This window comes from Panthera onca, chromosome A3 (assembly GCF_046562875.1).
Source record: "Panthera onca isolate mPanOnc1 chromosome A3, mPanOnc1 haplotype 2, whole genome shotgun sequence".
NCBI lineage: Eukaryota > Metazoa > Chordata > Mammalia > Carnivora > Felidae > Panthera > Panthera onca.
The window spans coordinates 105,778,807-105,793,181 of record NC_138341.1 but is presented as its reverse complement, the minus strand read 5'-3'; the positions used below and the strand labels follow the sequence as shown (position 1 = coordinate 105,793,181).

The 14,375-nt window shown below is 35.7% G+C and overlaps 1 protein-coding gene across 2 annotated transcripts in view; it reads left to right on the top strand.

Annotated features, from left to right (window-relative positions):
- PLCB1 (phospholipase C beta 1) overlaps positions 1 to 14,375 on the top strand; it is a 695,363-nt gene that overhangs the window by 510,760 nt on the left and 170,228 nt on the right. For both annotated transcript variants that reach the window (XM_060612318.3, XM_060612326.2), the window contains exon 10: positions 3,142 to 3,288. In XM_060612318.3, coding sequence (XP_060468301.1) covers positions 3,142 to 3,288 — 147 coding nt within the window. The remainder of the gene's footprint in view (positions 1 to 3,141; positions 3,289 to 14,375) is intronic.

Genomic DNA, 14,375 nt, shown 5'->3' with positions numbered 1-14,375 from the left:
GCACTAGACACAATAAATGGGCATTGATGCTAAAGTTAAAATTAGTCATCCTCACCATATTGGTGTGTTTTGTTTTAATTGCTCCTTAAAGTTGCTGATCGGGCCAAAGGATATTTATTCCTGCAAGATAACAGACACAAACTGACAGCCTTAGAGTCACCAACACCATAAAAGTGGTTTGATTAGCCACACAACATTATATTGCTGTCATTTGCATGCCTTCAGAAGGAGCATACACTTGTGAGTTTTCCACACTCCACGGCTCCCTGGTGCACACATTATTCCATTGGTCACATTACTTTCCTTCCTGGGCCCCTAAAGACACTTGCCTTTACTCGTGTCCTCTGAGAAATAGCTCTAGTTAGAGACTGAGCTATATGAAATTGTCATTTGCATAGGTTAAAATTGCCAAAATTAGCAATTTCATATGATTTGACCTAATCAGATAAAAGAATCAAAATTATTCTATCCTTCATGATCTTCCAGTTTCAAATGAATTTATTTCCTATTCTGAATCACTAATAAGCAAAATAAAAAGACTGATTTAATGCCTACTGTGCACAAAGGATTGGGGTAGATGCCAGGGACGACAAAGATATCAAGGCACACCCTGCTTTGGAAGAGCTCATGCCTGATTTTCAAAGTGTGAATGATCTTATTTTCTATTAGATCATGAGCTCTATGAAAGCAGAGGCTGTGCTTCAGTTTTCTGTGTACTCATCAAGTAGGCAGATGTTCAATAAATCTTTGTTAAACAAAACGGTAACAAAGTGGAAGGTAATGAGAGAAGGAAGAAGGAAAGGAGAGAAGGAGGGAGGGAGAAATGGGCATTAGTTTGAGAAGATGCCAAGATGGACTTGTCACAGGGGAAAAAAAAGGAAGAATATGAAGAAATTAATTTTTTTAAAAAATATTTATTTCTAAATGAGTTCTAGACTCCAAAATATTTTTTTAAACTATCTATTGGAATAACTTTGACTCTAAGTGGCATTGATTTTGGTTTGTTTCCAAAATGAAACCAGTCTGAAAGGATATATGCATTTCATCATAAATGAATTTTAAAACGAAGCTTCAAGAGCAGTAACCAAAATATTTTCATAAATGGTAGCATGATTGGAACAATTTATTTGTTAGTTGATGCTTATTTGATGGTACAAACTATGGCATCTATTAAAATTCACACAAACATACCAGTATGTTGACCTTTATGTCATTTCTAATGCATAAGACCTTCTTAACACTTTTTCCTTTTGTCATTATTTAACATATCAAAGTATATATTAGAGCTGGTTTTTATTAAGTTCATAGTGCAAAAAATTATTCCTATTTCAGTTTGTTTAGGAGATTTTTCTTTTCATAAAACTCAGCTTCACTCACCAACAACCAATAACCGAATTTACTTTTAAAATGTATTTATTCCTAGAAAATATTAAAGGCAGTTTCGCTATAATTTTTCCAGAATTGAGAAAAGTACTCATCAGTTACTTTGAGAAACCTATTGGATGTAAAAAGATTTACATTGTGGTCAGTAGTCAAAACTAGCTTTGTCACTTATGGATGGCACACAACATTTTATCATTCAAGAGTATTGTTCAAACCAATAAATATTAGAATTATTAGAGATCATGTTTGTACTTATGGGTTTGGATAGGGTAAAGAGAAGGAAAAGCCATTGGTGAAAGAGTAAATTGCTAGAACTTGAAAAGAAAGCACACTGGGTTATGTGTACTAAAAAAAGACTTAAACATGGGTATAGCCTCTAAACCAACAGTTCTATTCCTGGGAATTCATCCTAAAGAAATAATTAAGAGTTTGTGCACAGATTTAACTATCAGAATATTCAGCACAAAGTTATTTATACTAGTGAAAAATTAGAAACAACTTTAACATCCAATGACAATGAAAGATTACTTAGCCATGCTATGGTTACATATCTTACATACATAAAATATAAATATTATAAATTACATGACTATGTTTCTAACATATTGTTCAGCTAAGACAAAGGTCACTAAATCTAATTAAGGTTAGTCTAATTACTAAATGATTGCACCTTCATAAAAGAATTACACACACACATACACACACAAACGTTTTTTTGTTTTCCTGGAGGGCATACACACCAGGATTTTAACAGCACCTAGTTCTGAAGAAAGAGTTAGACTCATTCAGAAAAATTTTACTTTTTATTTCTGCTCATCTCTTTTCCTAATTTTTTTTTCAGTGAGCATATGCCACTTTTATGTTAATACAAAACTCTTTCAGCAAGAAGAAAGAAATGCTACCCTCCAATGTTTACAAGCAGTGTCTCTACTACTCACAAATGTGCTGAGGTTTTTGAGGCTCTTATTGTTAAGGTTGAAGAAATAAACTGTGGTAATGATCAAAATAGTGAAGATGACCTCTCTGGGAATTCCATAAAGATTAATGTAATAAAGATAAAGAATTATCTCAATATTTAGCATCAGTCATCTCAGAAAGGTTACAACAAAAGCAAAATTCTAAATAAGATCCGAGTAAGCTAAAGTGGGAGTCATATTTCTTCCATTTGAAGTAAAGCCATTCTAAATAAGAAATTTAAAGACCTCCTTGTTTATGAGCATTTGAGTTTTTATTCCTAGGAAAGACTCATTTGTGGTCATCTATATTTTATGTTTCAGAGAAAAAAATCACTATTTGAAAACACTTCCACTTCATTTTAAATAATAAACCCATTCTTGAATAACTTTTTTGATTATAAAAGTAACATATACTCATAATAGGAAATTTGGAAATTCAACCCTAATTCTATTACCCAGAGAGAAGCGCTCATAACATTTTGATGTCCATTCATAAAGTTGATAATCATTTTTAATTTAAGAACAAAAGATTGGTGTTTAGGTATTTAAATCCTCTGAAAGTCAGTGAGACTCATGTAAGTACCTTTTTCTCTATTATCTGTGGCATTGGGAGATAATTGTAGTGCAATGACATAATACTTGATGACTGTTATCCATGTTAAAATGCAATTGTGCTTACTGTCTTCTACCTTGGATGCTACCAGAGTTTTCTGGAAAAAAAAAAAAAAGTTAAAGCACCATGATACCAGCAACCCATAAAAAGAACACATTCACATTCTTCTTAACTCTTCATTTCCTCCAGGACAGATATCAGTGGATGGCTTTATGCGCTATCTGAGTGGAGAAGAAAATGGAGTCGTTTCGCCTGAGAAACTGGATTTGAATGAAGATATGTCTCAGCCCCTTTCTCACTATTTCATCAATTCCTCACACAACACCTACCTCACAGGTACGAATTCACAGTTCTTTGACAATGACTTTAGCCAATCTCACCAAATTTCATCAACCTCTACTTTCTGTTGATCAGAAGGGAAGGCGTGTTTTCTTTCATTTCCTGGATGTAAGATGCCTCTGAGAACTGACTTCCAGGACCAGAGGCTCTGCCTGTAAGAGGAATATCATTTCTTCACAACATATCTTTTCCTGTTTTTAAGTCTTCTAAAATGTATCCTGTCTAATATCTTTGGACCAATGGAATTTTTGTGGATTTGACCTCCTTCTTTAGTGGACTTCAAACCATTGGCAATACTACCTAGTTCTCTGGACTCTTTTCATATACAGCAAATTTCTTTTATTTAAAAAGATTTTTTAAGTGTATTTATTTTCAGAGTGAGAGAGAAACAGCGCAAATAGGGGAGGGGCAGAAAGGGAGAGAAAGTCCCAAGCAGGCTCTGGGCTGCCAGCACAGAGTCTGATATGGAGCCTGATTCCACGAAACTGGGAGATCATGACCTGAGACACCTAACCGACTGAGCCACCCATGGGCCCCAGAAAAATTTCTAAAGCATAAATAATTTACTTTCAAGGCAAATAGCTAATTTTGCTCAAGGTGCAATGGGGCTTTAGATGTAAACAAATTTACCCCTGAATGACAATCTATACTTCATTGTAAGTATTATAATAATGAAGGAAAAAACAAATGTGCTTCCAAATGTGATCCTAAATTGAGCATTGCCATATTTTTAGTAGATTATTAAACAGAAAAACATTAAAGATATATATATCACCTCAACTTAGTTTAAAATTAACATTTTTAATAAATACAGATTTTAATAAAGCTAAAAACGTTTGTATAATCAAAATACACTTCTTGAAGAATACTTTCCATATGGCAGATTTCTAAATACCAGCCCTGAAAAAACTTTGTAAAAAATCTACTGGTTACAAAAATAAAGGCTTTTCAGGGGTGCCTGGGTGGTTCAGTTGGTTAAGCATCTGACTTTGGCTCAGGTCATGATCTCACAGCTTGTGAGTTTGAGCCCCGCATGGGGGGATTCTGTGCTGACAGGTCAGAGCCTGGAGCCTGGTTTATCTCTGCCCCTCCCCTGATCGAGCTTTATCTCTCTCTGTCTGTCTCAAAAATAAACATTTAAAAAAATTTTTTAATTAAAAAAAAAGACTTTAAAAAGCCATATCACTATCTTACTTCAGACAGTCCTCACCCAAATTAATAGAAGATAGCCAGACCTTAAGACCCACAATGTACCTGAAATCTGGGGTCTCATTTGATACGTATAAGTTGTAGATGCCCACCATGCCTTGAGAGAGGTTTTGATGTGCCCATGGCTCATTGTCTAGGGGCATGCGGTTTGTGTTGCAGGGTAGACCAGTGATGCTATGAACATAATGACAGGGGCATTATTCATGGGTGTCCAAGAGAATTTTACAGGATTCAGTTATACAGCAAATAAGCAGCTCTTTCATCTAAACTGTTTAAGGAGATCCATCCATCCCAGTACAAATGTATGTTGTATTGGTATCAAATGCAACATTGGCCCGGTATCCCACACTTGGTGAAAAAATGGCTTAGAATAGAAATGACCCTTCTATAGAGAGAGCAAAGTAGCCTCCAGACAGCTAGAGTGGGCTGTTCCCAGGATTATTCCGTATACTCTGAGAGCATCTAATCAGAACCAGATAGTCTGAGTTCTAGCCTGTTGAACTGCAACTTGTATGTTCTTCATAAAAACTGGGTGGCTATCAGGCTACTCTCAGCCTGTTTTATTTCAACTGACATTATCTACTAGGAGAGATTCCTGCCAAAAAGTAATGAGATTCATGTTTGGCTCATCCTAAACTCTATTTTTGTCATTTCTTGCTGCATAACAAATCACTTCAAAATTCAGTGGCATAAAACGCCCACCATATTATTTTCATCCTCATTCTGTATGTCAAGAATGCAGATAGGGCACAGAGGAGATGGCTTGTCTCTCGTTCCTGGTGTCTTGAGCTCCAGCTGCCAAATAAATACCTGGGGGTAATGTGAACACATTGGGTGTTGGAACGGTCTGGGTGCTTCCCCACCATCGTGTCTGGAACTTGAGCTCGGTTAGGACTCCTGACCTAGTTGCCTATAAGAAGCCTCACCATGTAGGTTAGGCTTCCTCACAGCATGACCACCCCAGGGTAGGTGGACTTCTTACATGGCAGGTCATGGCTGCCAGAACAAGTGTCCCAAAGAACAAGGAGGAAGCTTAACTGCCTTATTGTACATCACCTCTGAAGTTCTGTGCTGTCACTTTCTTATTTGTTAAAACAGTCACAAACCTACACAGATTAAAAGGGAGAATGGGGCGCCTGGGTGGCGCAGTCGGTTAAGCGTCCGAGTTCAGCCAGGTCACGATCTCGCGGTCCGTGAGTTCGAGCCCCGCGTCAGGCTCTGGGCTGATGGCTCGGAGCCTGGAGCCTGTTTCCGATTCTGTGTCTCCCTCTCTCTCTGCCCCTCCCCCGTTCATGCTCTGTCTCTCTCTGTCCCAAAAATAAATAAAAAACGTTGAAAAAAAAAAAATTAAAAGGGAGAAAACATAGACCATAATCCTCCTTGGGAAGAGTGTCAAAATACTTTTAATTTGTTATCTTCTCAGGGGATTCTTAATCCTATTTGGTACCAGTGACCAATTTGTCATTCTGGTGAAGTTTATGGACCCTTGTAAGAGTAGTATTAAGTGCATAAAATAAAGTATATAGGATTAAAGAGATAATTTCCAATGAAATATTTTTATCAAATATTAAAAAACAAATTTGTGATAAAATAATATGTATTTCAATGAGCACAATTTAAAAATTAGTATAAATAATATGATGTGACTATTTGCAATAATGGAATAGGATGTGAAAATATCTATAATTTCACAGTTCTGCTTGTACTGCTTGATTTGTGACCTGCATTTATAAGAGATTGTTAAATTTAACATAGAAGTTTAGATTAAAGATGTAATCTTGGTTTCTCATCCAAGTTTGAGGAGGTCAATAGAACCTCAAATTAAGAGTCTAGATCTTGGGACACCTGGGTGGCTCAGTCAGTTAAGTGTCTGACTTGATGGCAGCTCAGGTCATGATCTCAGGGTTTGTGAGATCGAGCCCTACATCGGGCTCTGCACTAACAGTGTGGAGTCTGTGAATTCTCTGTCTCCCTCTTTCTGTCCCTCCCCAGCTCACGTTCTCTCTCTCTCTCTTCTCTCTCTTTCAAAATAAATAATCATTTAAAACAAAAAAAGAGTCTAGATCTTTCACTTGATAGCATCCAAAAAAATATAACTGTAAATACTGACACATGATGGAATCTTGCATTTAAGACTACAAGATTCTTAAAAATATGTAAACATACATTCGGTTAAATTTTGGACATTATATGTGGTTTCATCTGCCTGGAAGTCACAGTATGCAATAATTTTACCAATAGTCCTTCTTATCTCCAAAAGTGCCTTTCAACTGATGTATTTACATCCATTAGTATCTATATTATTTGCTATATAATAAATGAGGCAATGGTAGCAAAATGATGGAATAGTAAGACTGATGAGATATGGTCTATATCCTTTTTACCTTCTCTCCGAAGACATTAATTTCTCTTTCTGCTTATCTTTATGGACTTATGGTTTTTAAATTTTATGTAGATTCACCAACCACAGCCATTGTTCTCTTTTTGATAGTCGAATTGTCTCAGCTTTGGTCAATGGAAACATTTCTTAGGCTGGTTTCTATATTCTCTTGACAAAACCCATTGATCTTTGAAAATGTCCTTGCTTTCTGGCACATCAAGATCTTCCAGGCTTACTTTGTTCCTTTCTGCACTACACGTGGAAATCAGACTTTTCCCCTGAATGACCTCTGGTTCCTTTTAGTGGAAAAAAAATTGGGTAACAGCAATTTGAACCCTGCACTATGGAACATTGTCTCTGGACCATTTCAGTGAACAAAGTAAGAAAAGATACATTTGTTTATGAACTGTGCCAGTTGATATAAATATCTTCATTCCTATCTTCCAATTTATTTAAATTCCTGAGTCTATAACTGTGCTTCCTTTAGCAATCTTGATACCTATGAAATTTATGTAATTAATTCACTTATTTTGCTAACAACAAAATAGCTCCAAGAAAATTGTTCAGTATCAATAGGAACTATAAAACTACAAAATACTGTTCAGTTTTTCTCTGTAATTCCTTTTTGTGGATGTTTTTAAACTGCATTTCACCAAGGATTTTGAGTCTACTGAATTTCTTCCAGAGTCACTCATTTGCCCTACCTCTGAATACCTTGGTAGGTACAGATGCGGTAGAGAATTTGGCTTCGTTGTGTCGGCTTGGTTTTTGAGTGTCAGCAATTAATGGTTGATAGTTATCAGAAGTTGAAGCTTTCAGCTACTAAGAGAGAGAAGGGTCCACTCTACTTTTTGATGAAGAAAGAATTCAGGGGCACCTGGATGGCTCAGTCAGTCAAGTGTCCCAACTTCGGCTCAGGTCATGATCTCATGAGTTTGAGCCCCGCATTGGGCTCTGTGCTGACAGCTCAGAGCCTGGAGGTGCTTCAGCTTCTGTGTCTCCCTCTCTCTCTGCTCCTCCCTTGCTCATGCCCTGTCTCTCTTTGTCTCTCAAAAATAAATAAACATTAAAAAATTTAAAAAAAAAAGAATTCAAAGAGCTGTCTCCAAATTGCAGTACAAAGGTCTCAGATCACCACCATCTGATATACAGGATTTCTGACCAAGTAAACCAGGTCTCTTGCCAATTATTTAATTTCCAAAGTACTATTAGAATTCCCATATTTTCGAATATTCAGATTTTAAAGCTATGTTATCTATGTGAAACCATGTTATGATCTTTACAGGTTTTTTGTGTCTTAACTTGCTTACTTTTCTGAGCTGTACATTATTTTACTGAGGTTTGCATTATATAAATCCACATATTTGCTATGTTCCTTTATCCCAACACCAGTAAAAGTCTTTCATTTTCCTACAGGTGAATTAAGGAAGATTCCCCATAGTTAACAAAAAAATTTACATATAAATTCTAGTACAGGCTCTGGACGTTTTGTCTGAAATTCTCTTTTGAGAATTTGGTTTTACTTCATATGATATTATTAGTATCCTCACTTTAATTATAGATAAACCTAATGTAGAACTGTCCCAGAGTCCTTTGGGTAAGATATAAACATTGATGATACAGAAATTCAAACTTCCCAAAGCCAATTAAGAATATTACAAAATAAAGTTAAAACCAAAGTAAAACCCAATAAAATCCAATTAAATGTTAAAATCAATACCTAGGAAATGAGATCTTATACTTTATAGGCATTTCCAGAACAAGTATAGAAATGTTATTTCATACAAAGGGTATTTGGTGGAAAAAGGAGTTTTCCTATTCAAATGAGTTTTAGAAATGCTAGGTACAAACAAAGGTTGGCACCTATTACAGTATGTTTTGAACATATGGGAAAAAAGCTTACAGATGCACAATCATTAAGGTTATGATCAACCCTGTTTCCCCACTGTCACCACCTTACTTATTTTCTTGGAGCACATTAAGAACTAGTATTCCTGAGAATGCTGGTCTAAATTCAAATAAAGAGAATTTTGATATTTGGAATGTTGTATTTTGAGCATTCAAAGGAACTATAAAAGTTAAATGTACAATATGAAAGCCAATCAATTTAGAAATGCATTATTATTATTATTATTATTATGTCTATTTCGTTATTCATTATTGCCCTTCTGTTGACCATCAGGATGCCCAGAAGGAAACATAAATGGGATCATTGAAAGAAGTGTATGCACATCAACAGAATGAGTTGGTTTTTAATTATGATGGTCATTTTTCATGGGGTTTTGGATAGTCTTGGCAGTACATCAAGTAGTGATTATGTTTTAAATTATTATTTTTCCTTGAGGAACCTACCCTTATGGCTCAAAACAAAATTCTCTCAGAACAGTATGCACTCATTTCAACCTATACTTTTTCAGCTCTTCATAAATCTGTACTCTAATCGATTTGGGAGATAATGGCTCCATATTCATGGACAAGAAAAGTGTCATGTCTCTGAAAAATTAACATCTCCGTTCAGCTTAAAACACACACACACACACACACACACACACACACACACACACGTTAGATTTGAGGTTTTAGTTATCTTCCAATGAATTAAAACACCTGATTGAATGTATCAAATAATTATTCAACTCCTCACATATATGCTCTGAGCTGCAAAAAAGTTCTAGAAATTATTTACCCTTGTCATTTATCCACTACCAGCCCAGACTGAGTGTTACTCTCTGCTTTTCCATCTCTCTTACTCTTTTAACCCTTACCATGTGTAACCTTTTGTAATTTATTTTTTGTTTAAAGCACACACAAACCTATGAAAGTTGGTGGCAGAATGGAAAAAGATCATGTTTAGCAAATAAACAGACTGCATTTAAATCTCCCTTTAAGTAAATTAACTCTTCTAAGCCTTAGTTTCTTCATTTGTAAAATGAAGATAAACTGAAACAGCCAGAGTATTTTTGGCCATCAGTAATAAGATACTATTACCTAATGGCTTGAATGTTAAGGAATTTATTACCAATCACAGCAAGAAGTCCAGAAGCAGAGTAGTTGAGGGTTGATTAAATTAGAAATTACTGATGTCATCAGAGACCCAGACACTTTCTATCTTTTTGCTCTCCTTATGGTTGCAAGATGCCTGTTCACCCTGAGCATTGCCTCCCTATGAAATAAGATCCACATGTGGCACAGGGCAAAGGTCTGTCTTATGGCCCTTTGTAGAAGTGAGGTCTCCCACCCCTACCCAGTAGACTTTCCTTTATGCTGTATTAGATACAGCCCAGAGTTATACACCACATAGCAATGCCTACATTAACCACTAACGTGGACCACAGAAGTATTGTGAATGATTAGGAAGAATTAAGATTTACCTCAGGGCTGAAGAGGGGACCATGAAGCATAACAGAACCTAAATAGAATATTCTGTTGGCAAGGAGAAAGAGAAAGAAGAGGAAGAAAGGGCAACCGGGTGTAAGTGTAAGATTGGGGTGAGAATTAAACTCCCTGGCACTTAAGAACTTCTCCATTATTTGTACTTGCCTACCTGCCTAGATGGGTAGGGGTAAGGAACATGTCTAGTGCCCTTTGTGCATCCCCAGGAACCAGTATTTGCCTCTCATAGAGAACATGTTTGAGAATGTGCACAGACCCTAATGGTGAAGCTTCTATAATCAGTAAGGCATATGGTGAAAGTTGCTTCCCCACTTTCTCACCTAAGCCATCTTGTCACAATTGGATTCATGTTGAAGACAGCTTCATGGTCTCCCTGGGGCAAGAGGCAGACATTTTGGGAGAGACATCAGATTAAATGGATGCCCTTAGAAATGGTCAAGATGAATAACATAGAATTTATATTTTTGACAGTTTTCTCAACTGTAACTGTGGAATTAGGTGACTTGAAGGGCTGACACAGCATTGAAAGCAAAAGGCGATATGGTTCCTGTCTCCATTTACAGAAAGAGATCATATTTATGGAAGAAGGCCACTGAATTAACAAATGCATCACATTCTGGAAATTTTTTGCCATAGAGGTTGAAAAGAAGACAATACATAATGATAACTATAAATATAGACAATTTCTCAGAAGCCTATGTTAATAGAAGGATTGTTATTTTCCATTTTCTGATCTCTTCCATCCATGGATGCCTTGAGTAATCCTAGACAAAACACAAGTGAATGTAGCCAGCTGACCAAAATGAATGCAGCCAAGTGAGAAGTTACAGAGCTATGACTTGGGGCAGTATTATGAATTGAACTGAGATGGAGCTTCAGCTCTCCAGTTCAATCATGGGCTTGGAATATACTCCAGAGGGTATTCACAGCTAGGCAGAGATGATGTCAGATACTAGTTACAGAAATAACAAGGGTTGAGTGACTCATGACATATCATTAATCCCAACCCCAGGCAATCCCCTGGCCCAGAAGCTATATTTTATTGGATGTAATCAAATGGAAATAAAATGGGTGGTGGGATATAATAATGAGGAGTTAGGAATGTTAGGGAAGAAAAATAAACTAGCTTTGAGGATTTAGGCAGAAAAAGATGAAATAATGGAGAATGTTAATATACATATTTGGAAGAAAAATCTCCATAAATGAAGGAAAACACACAGGGAACCTAAAATGCATTCCAAGGAATAGAACAATTATGGGTAAGTGTGAATTTCTAAAAATATGCTTTCTTTGGGAGGCTTCCATTTCTAATAAAGAGTATTCATTTTAAGATTGAACAAGTTGACCTTTGAAGGATTCTTCTGGGCTTAGGTTGTTGGGGAATAAACATAACATAGACACATACTCTCTCTCTCTCTCTCTCTCTCTCTCTGTCTGTCTGTCTCTCATCTTCCATTCTTTGGTGTTTTTTTCTTCAGATTCCTCTGCATCTCACAAACCCAACCCCATACCTTACCAGGTCTTTAGAAACATTAACTGATTAACATTCAAAAAATACATCAAATACCAGCTAATTTGTTCTTTCAGTGATAAAAAAAAATTTTTTTTTGCATGCAAATCCAAAGAAATGTTTCTAGAAATTTTTTGAAACTTTTATGACAGAAAGCTTTAGTGTGACTGAGGTATTTATCTACTAGAGTCTACCATTAAATCTTATCTAGTTCATGTATCCATGGGAAGTTCCCTCCTGAAGTTAGTAACACTCAGTGAACTGTTCATGAAATAGACTCAGAACCTGCACATTATGTAATGGTATTGGATAGTCAGTAATACATTTAAACAATTTTCTAGATAGCACACAAGAAAATCTTCTCTACTCTTTAATAACATACCATTTTCTGCAGGAGCTAGCATTTTTAATGAGTTATCCAATAATTATTTGCATTCTTCACTTTCTTTAGCTAAAGCAGCCTCCCTTAAGCTTAAAAATCATATAAATAACTGTCTTTTCTCCTTCACTGTCACTGCCCACCCCCATTTTTTAATGCAGCAAAACCTTTATTACAATAAACTTTCAGGCAATTATAAATGGCAAATTGATTATCTAGCATCAGGAACTTTCCAGAATATTTTGTCAGCATTTCTTCCTTCACAAAGACATTTGTGTGTTTAAAATGCCCTATTTTTCCAGCAGAGAAAAGTGATTATGAAAACCTACTTAATCAGCCTTTCATGCATTTACTAGAACTCTATAGAATTCAAGACTGTCATCCTTTTGTTATGCTGATGTTTGGGTGTTGTGACATGCATATAAAAATAAAATTAAGCCAATAGGCTTATCCCATTTTCTTTGTCCTGTATGTTTTCCCTGGGCAGATCTTTTCTATTTCAAAGTTATTTTGACTGTTTTCATCAGTTTGTCATTTTTTAACTATTTAAAAAATGGTGGAGACTTACAGAGTAGAAATCAGAGAAAATATTTAATGTGGAAAACCAAAGCTTCCATTGTGTGTTGATGGTCGGCCTGTCTCAAAAGTTATTTATTATTAATTTTTAAAAAAATAACTTATCAAGGGGCCCCTGGGTGGCTCAGTAGGTTGAGCATTGGACTTCAGCTCGGGTCATGATCTCGTGGTTCCTGAGTTCAAGCCCCGCATCAAGCTCTGTGCTGACAGCTCAGAACCTGGAGTCAGCTTTGGATTCTGTCTCCCTCTTTCTCTGTCCCTCCCCCACTCATGCGTAAGCGCTCTCTCTCTCTCCCTCTCTCTCTTTCTCTCTCTCAAAAATGAATAAACATTAAAAATTAAAAAAAAAAAAACTTATCAAGAAGTAAGTACTTCCAATAACTACTTAAATGAAATAGGAATAGTTTGGCTTCCACTCCTGCCCTCAGACTTCTCAAGTGCCTTGATTATTACAATTCTTATCACTTTACTAGAGTATTTCAGTTCTGTTCACAAAGGTTTTAAATTTTGATGAAGTATATGTATTTTTTTCTTTGTTGTTTGTGCTTTAGCATCATATCTACAAAACCATTGCCTAATCCAGGTCACAAAGTTTTAGCCTTATGTTTTTTTTTTCTAGGAGTTTTATAGTATGATCGCTTATATATAGGAGCTTAATCCACTTAGAGTTAATTTTTTTATATGATGTGAGATGGGTTGGATTAACTTCATTATTTTACACATGTCTCTCCAGTTGTCCTAGCACCATTACTTGAAAATATGATGCTTTCTGCAATGAATTGTTGTGGCACCCTTGTTGTAAGTCAATTTGAGGATAAATGTGAAGGTTTATTTCTGTACTCTCAGTTTTATTCCATTGATCTATGTCTATTCTTATGCCATCAACATACTGCCTTGATTATTGGAGTTTTGCAAGTAAGTTTTGAAATCAGGAAATGTATGTCCTCAAACTTTGTTCTGATTTTTTGGCCATTTGAGGTCCTTTACATTTCCATAGAAATTGCAGGATCAGCCTGTCAATTTATGTAAGAAACCAAGTAGGAGTTCAATAGGAATTGACCTTGTAAATAAATTTGGGTTCTAGTGCTATCTTAGAATGTTGAGTCTTCTGTTCCATGAACATGGACTATCTTTGCATTTAAGGTCTTCTTTAATTATTTTATTATTAATGCTTTATAATTATTAGAGAATACCTTTTGGACTTTTTTTGTTAAATTTGAATTTATTCCTACAAACTCATTTCACTTTTGAAAGGAGAATGCTTAGCTTTTCTAAACATTTTTGACTTGGACAAACATGACAGAAAGGTTGATTTATACAACAGAATAGCCTTAAAGACTCAGACTTAAATGATTGAGTTGTGAAGTTATAATCATACTCTCTGCCATTTTCATTATCTGAAAATAAATATTTAAAAAATAAAGGTAGTTATATAAGAGAGGTTTTATGAAGATTAAATGTAGTAATACATGTAAAATCTGAAGAACTATACTTGGCACTTGGTAAGCAGTTATTGTTATTGTTCCAATGCTCTCCTCCTTCTATTCTCTCTTCCCTAAAATGACTGCTAGGGAGCCACAATTACATTTGGTATTATGCCACTACCTTACAGTATGTTGAGGCAGAAGGTTGAGAAT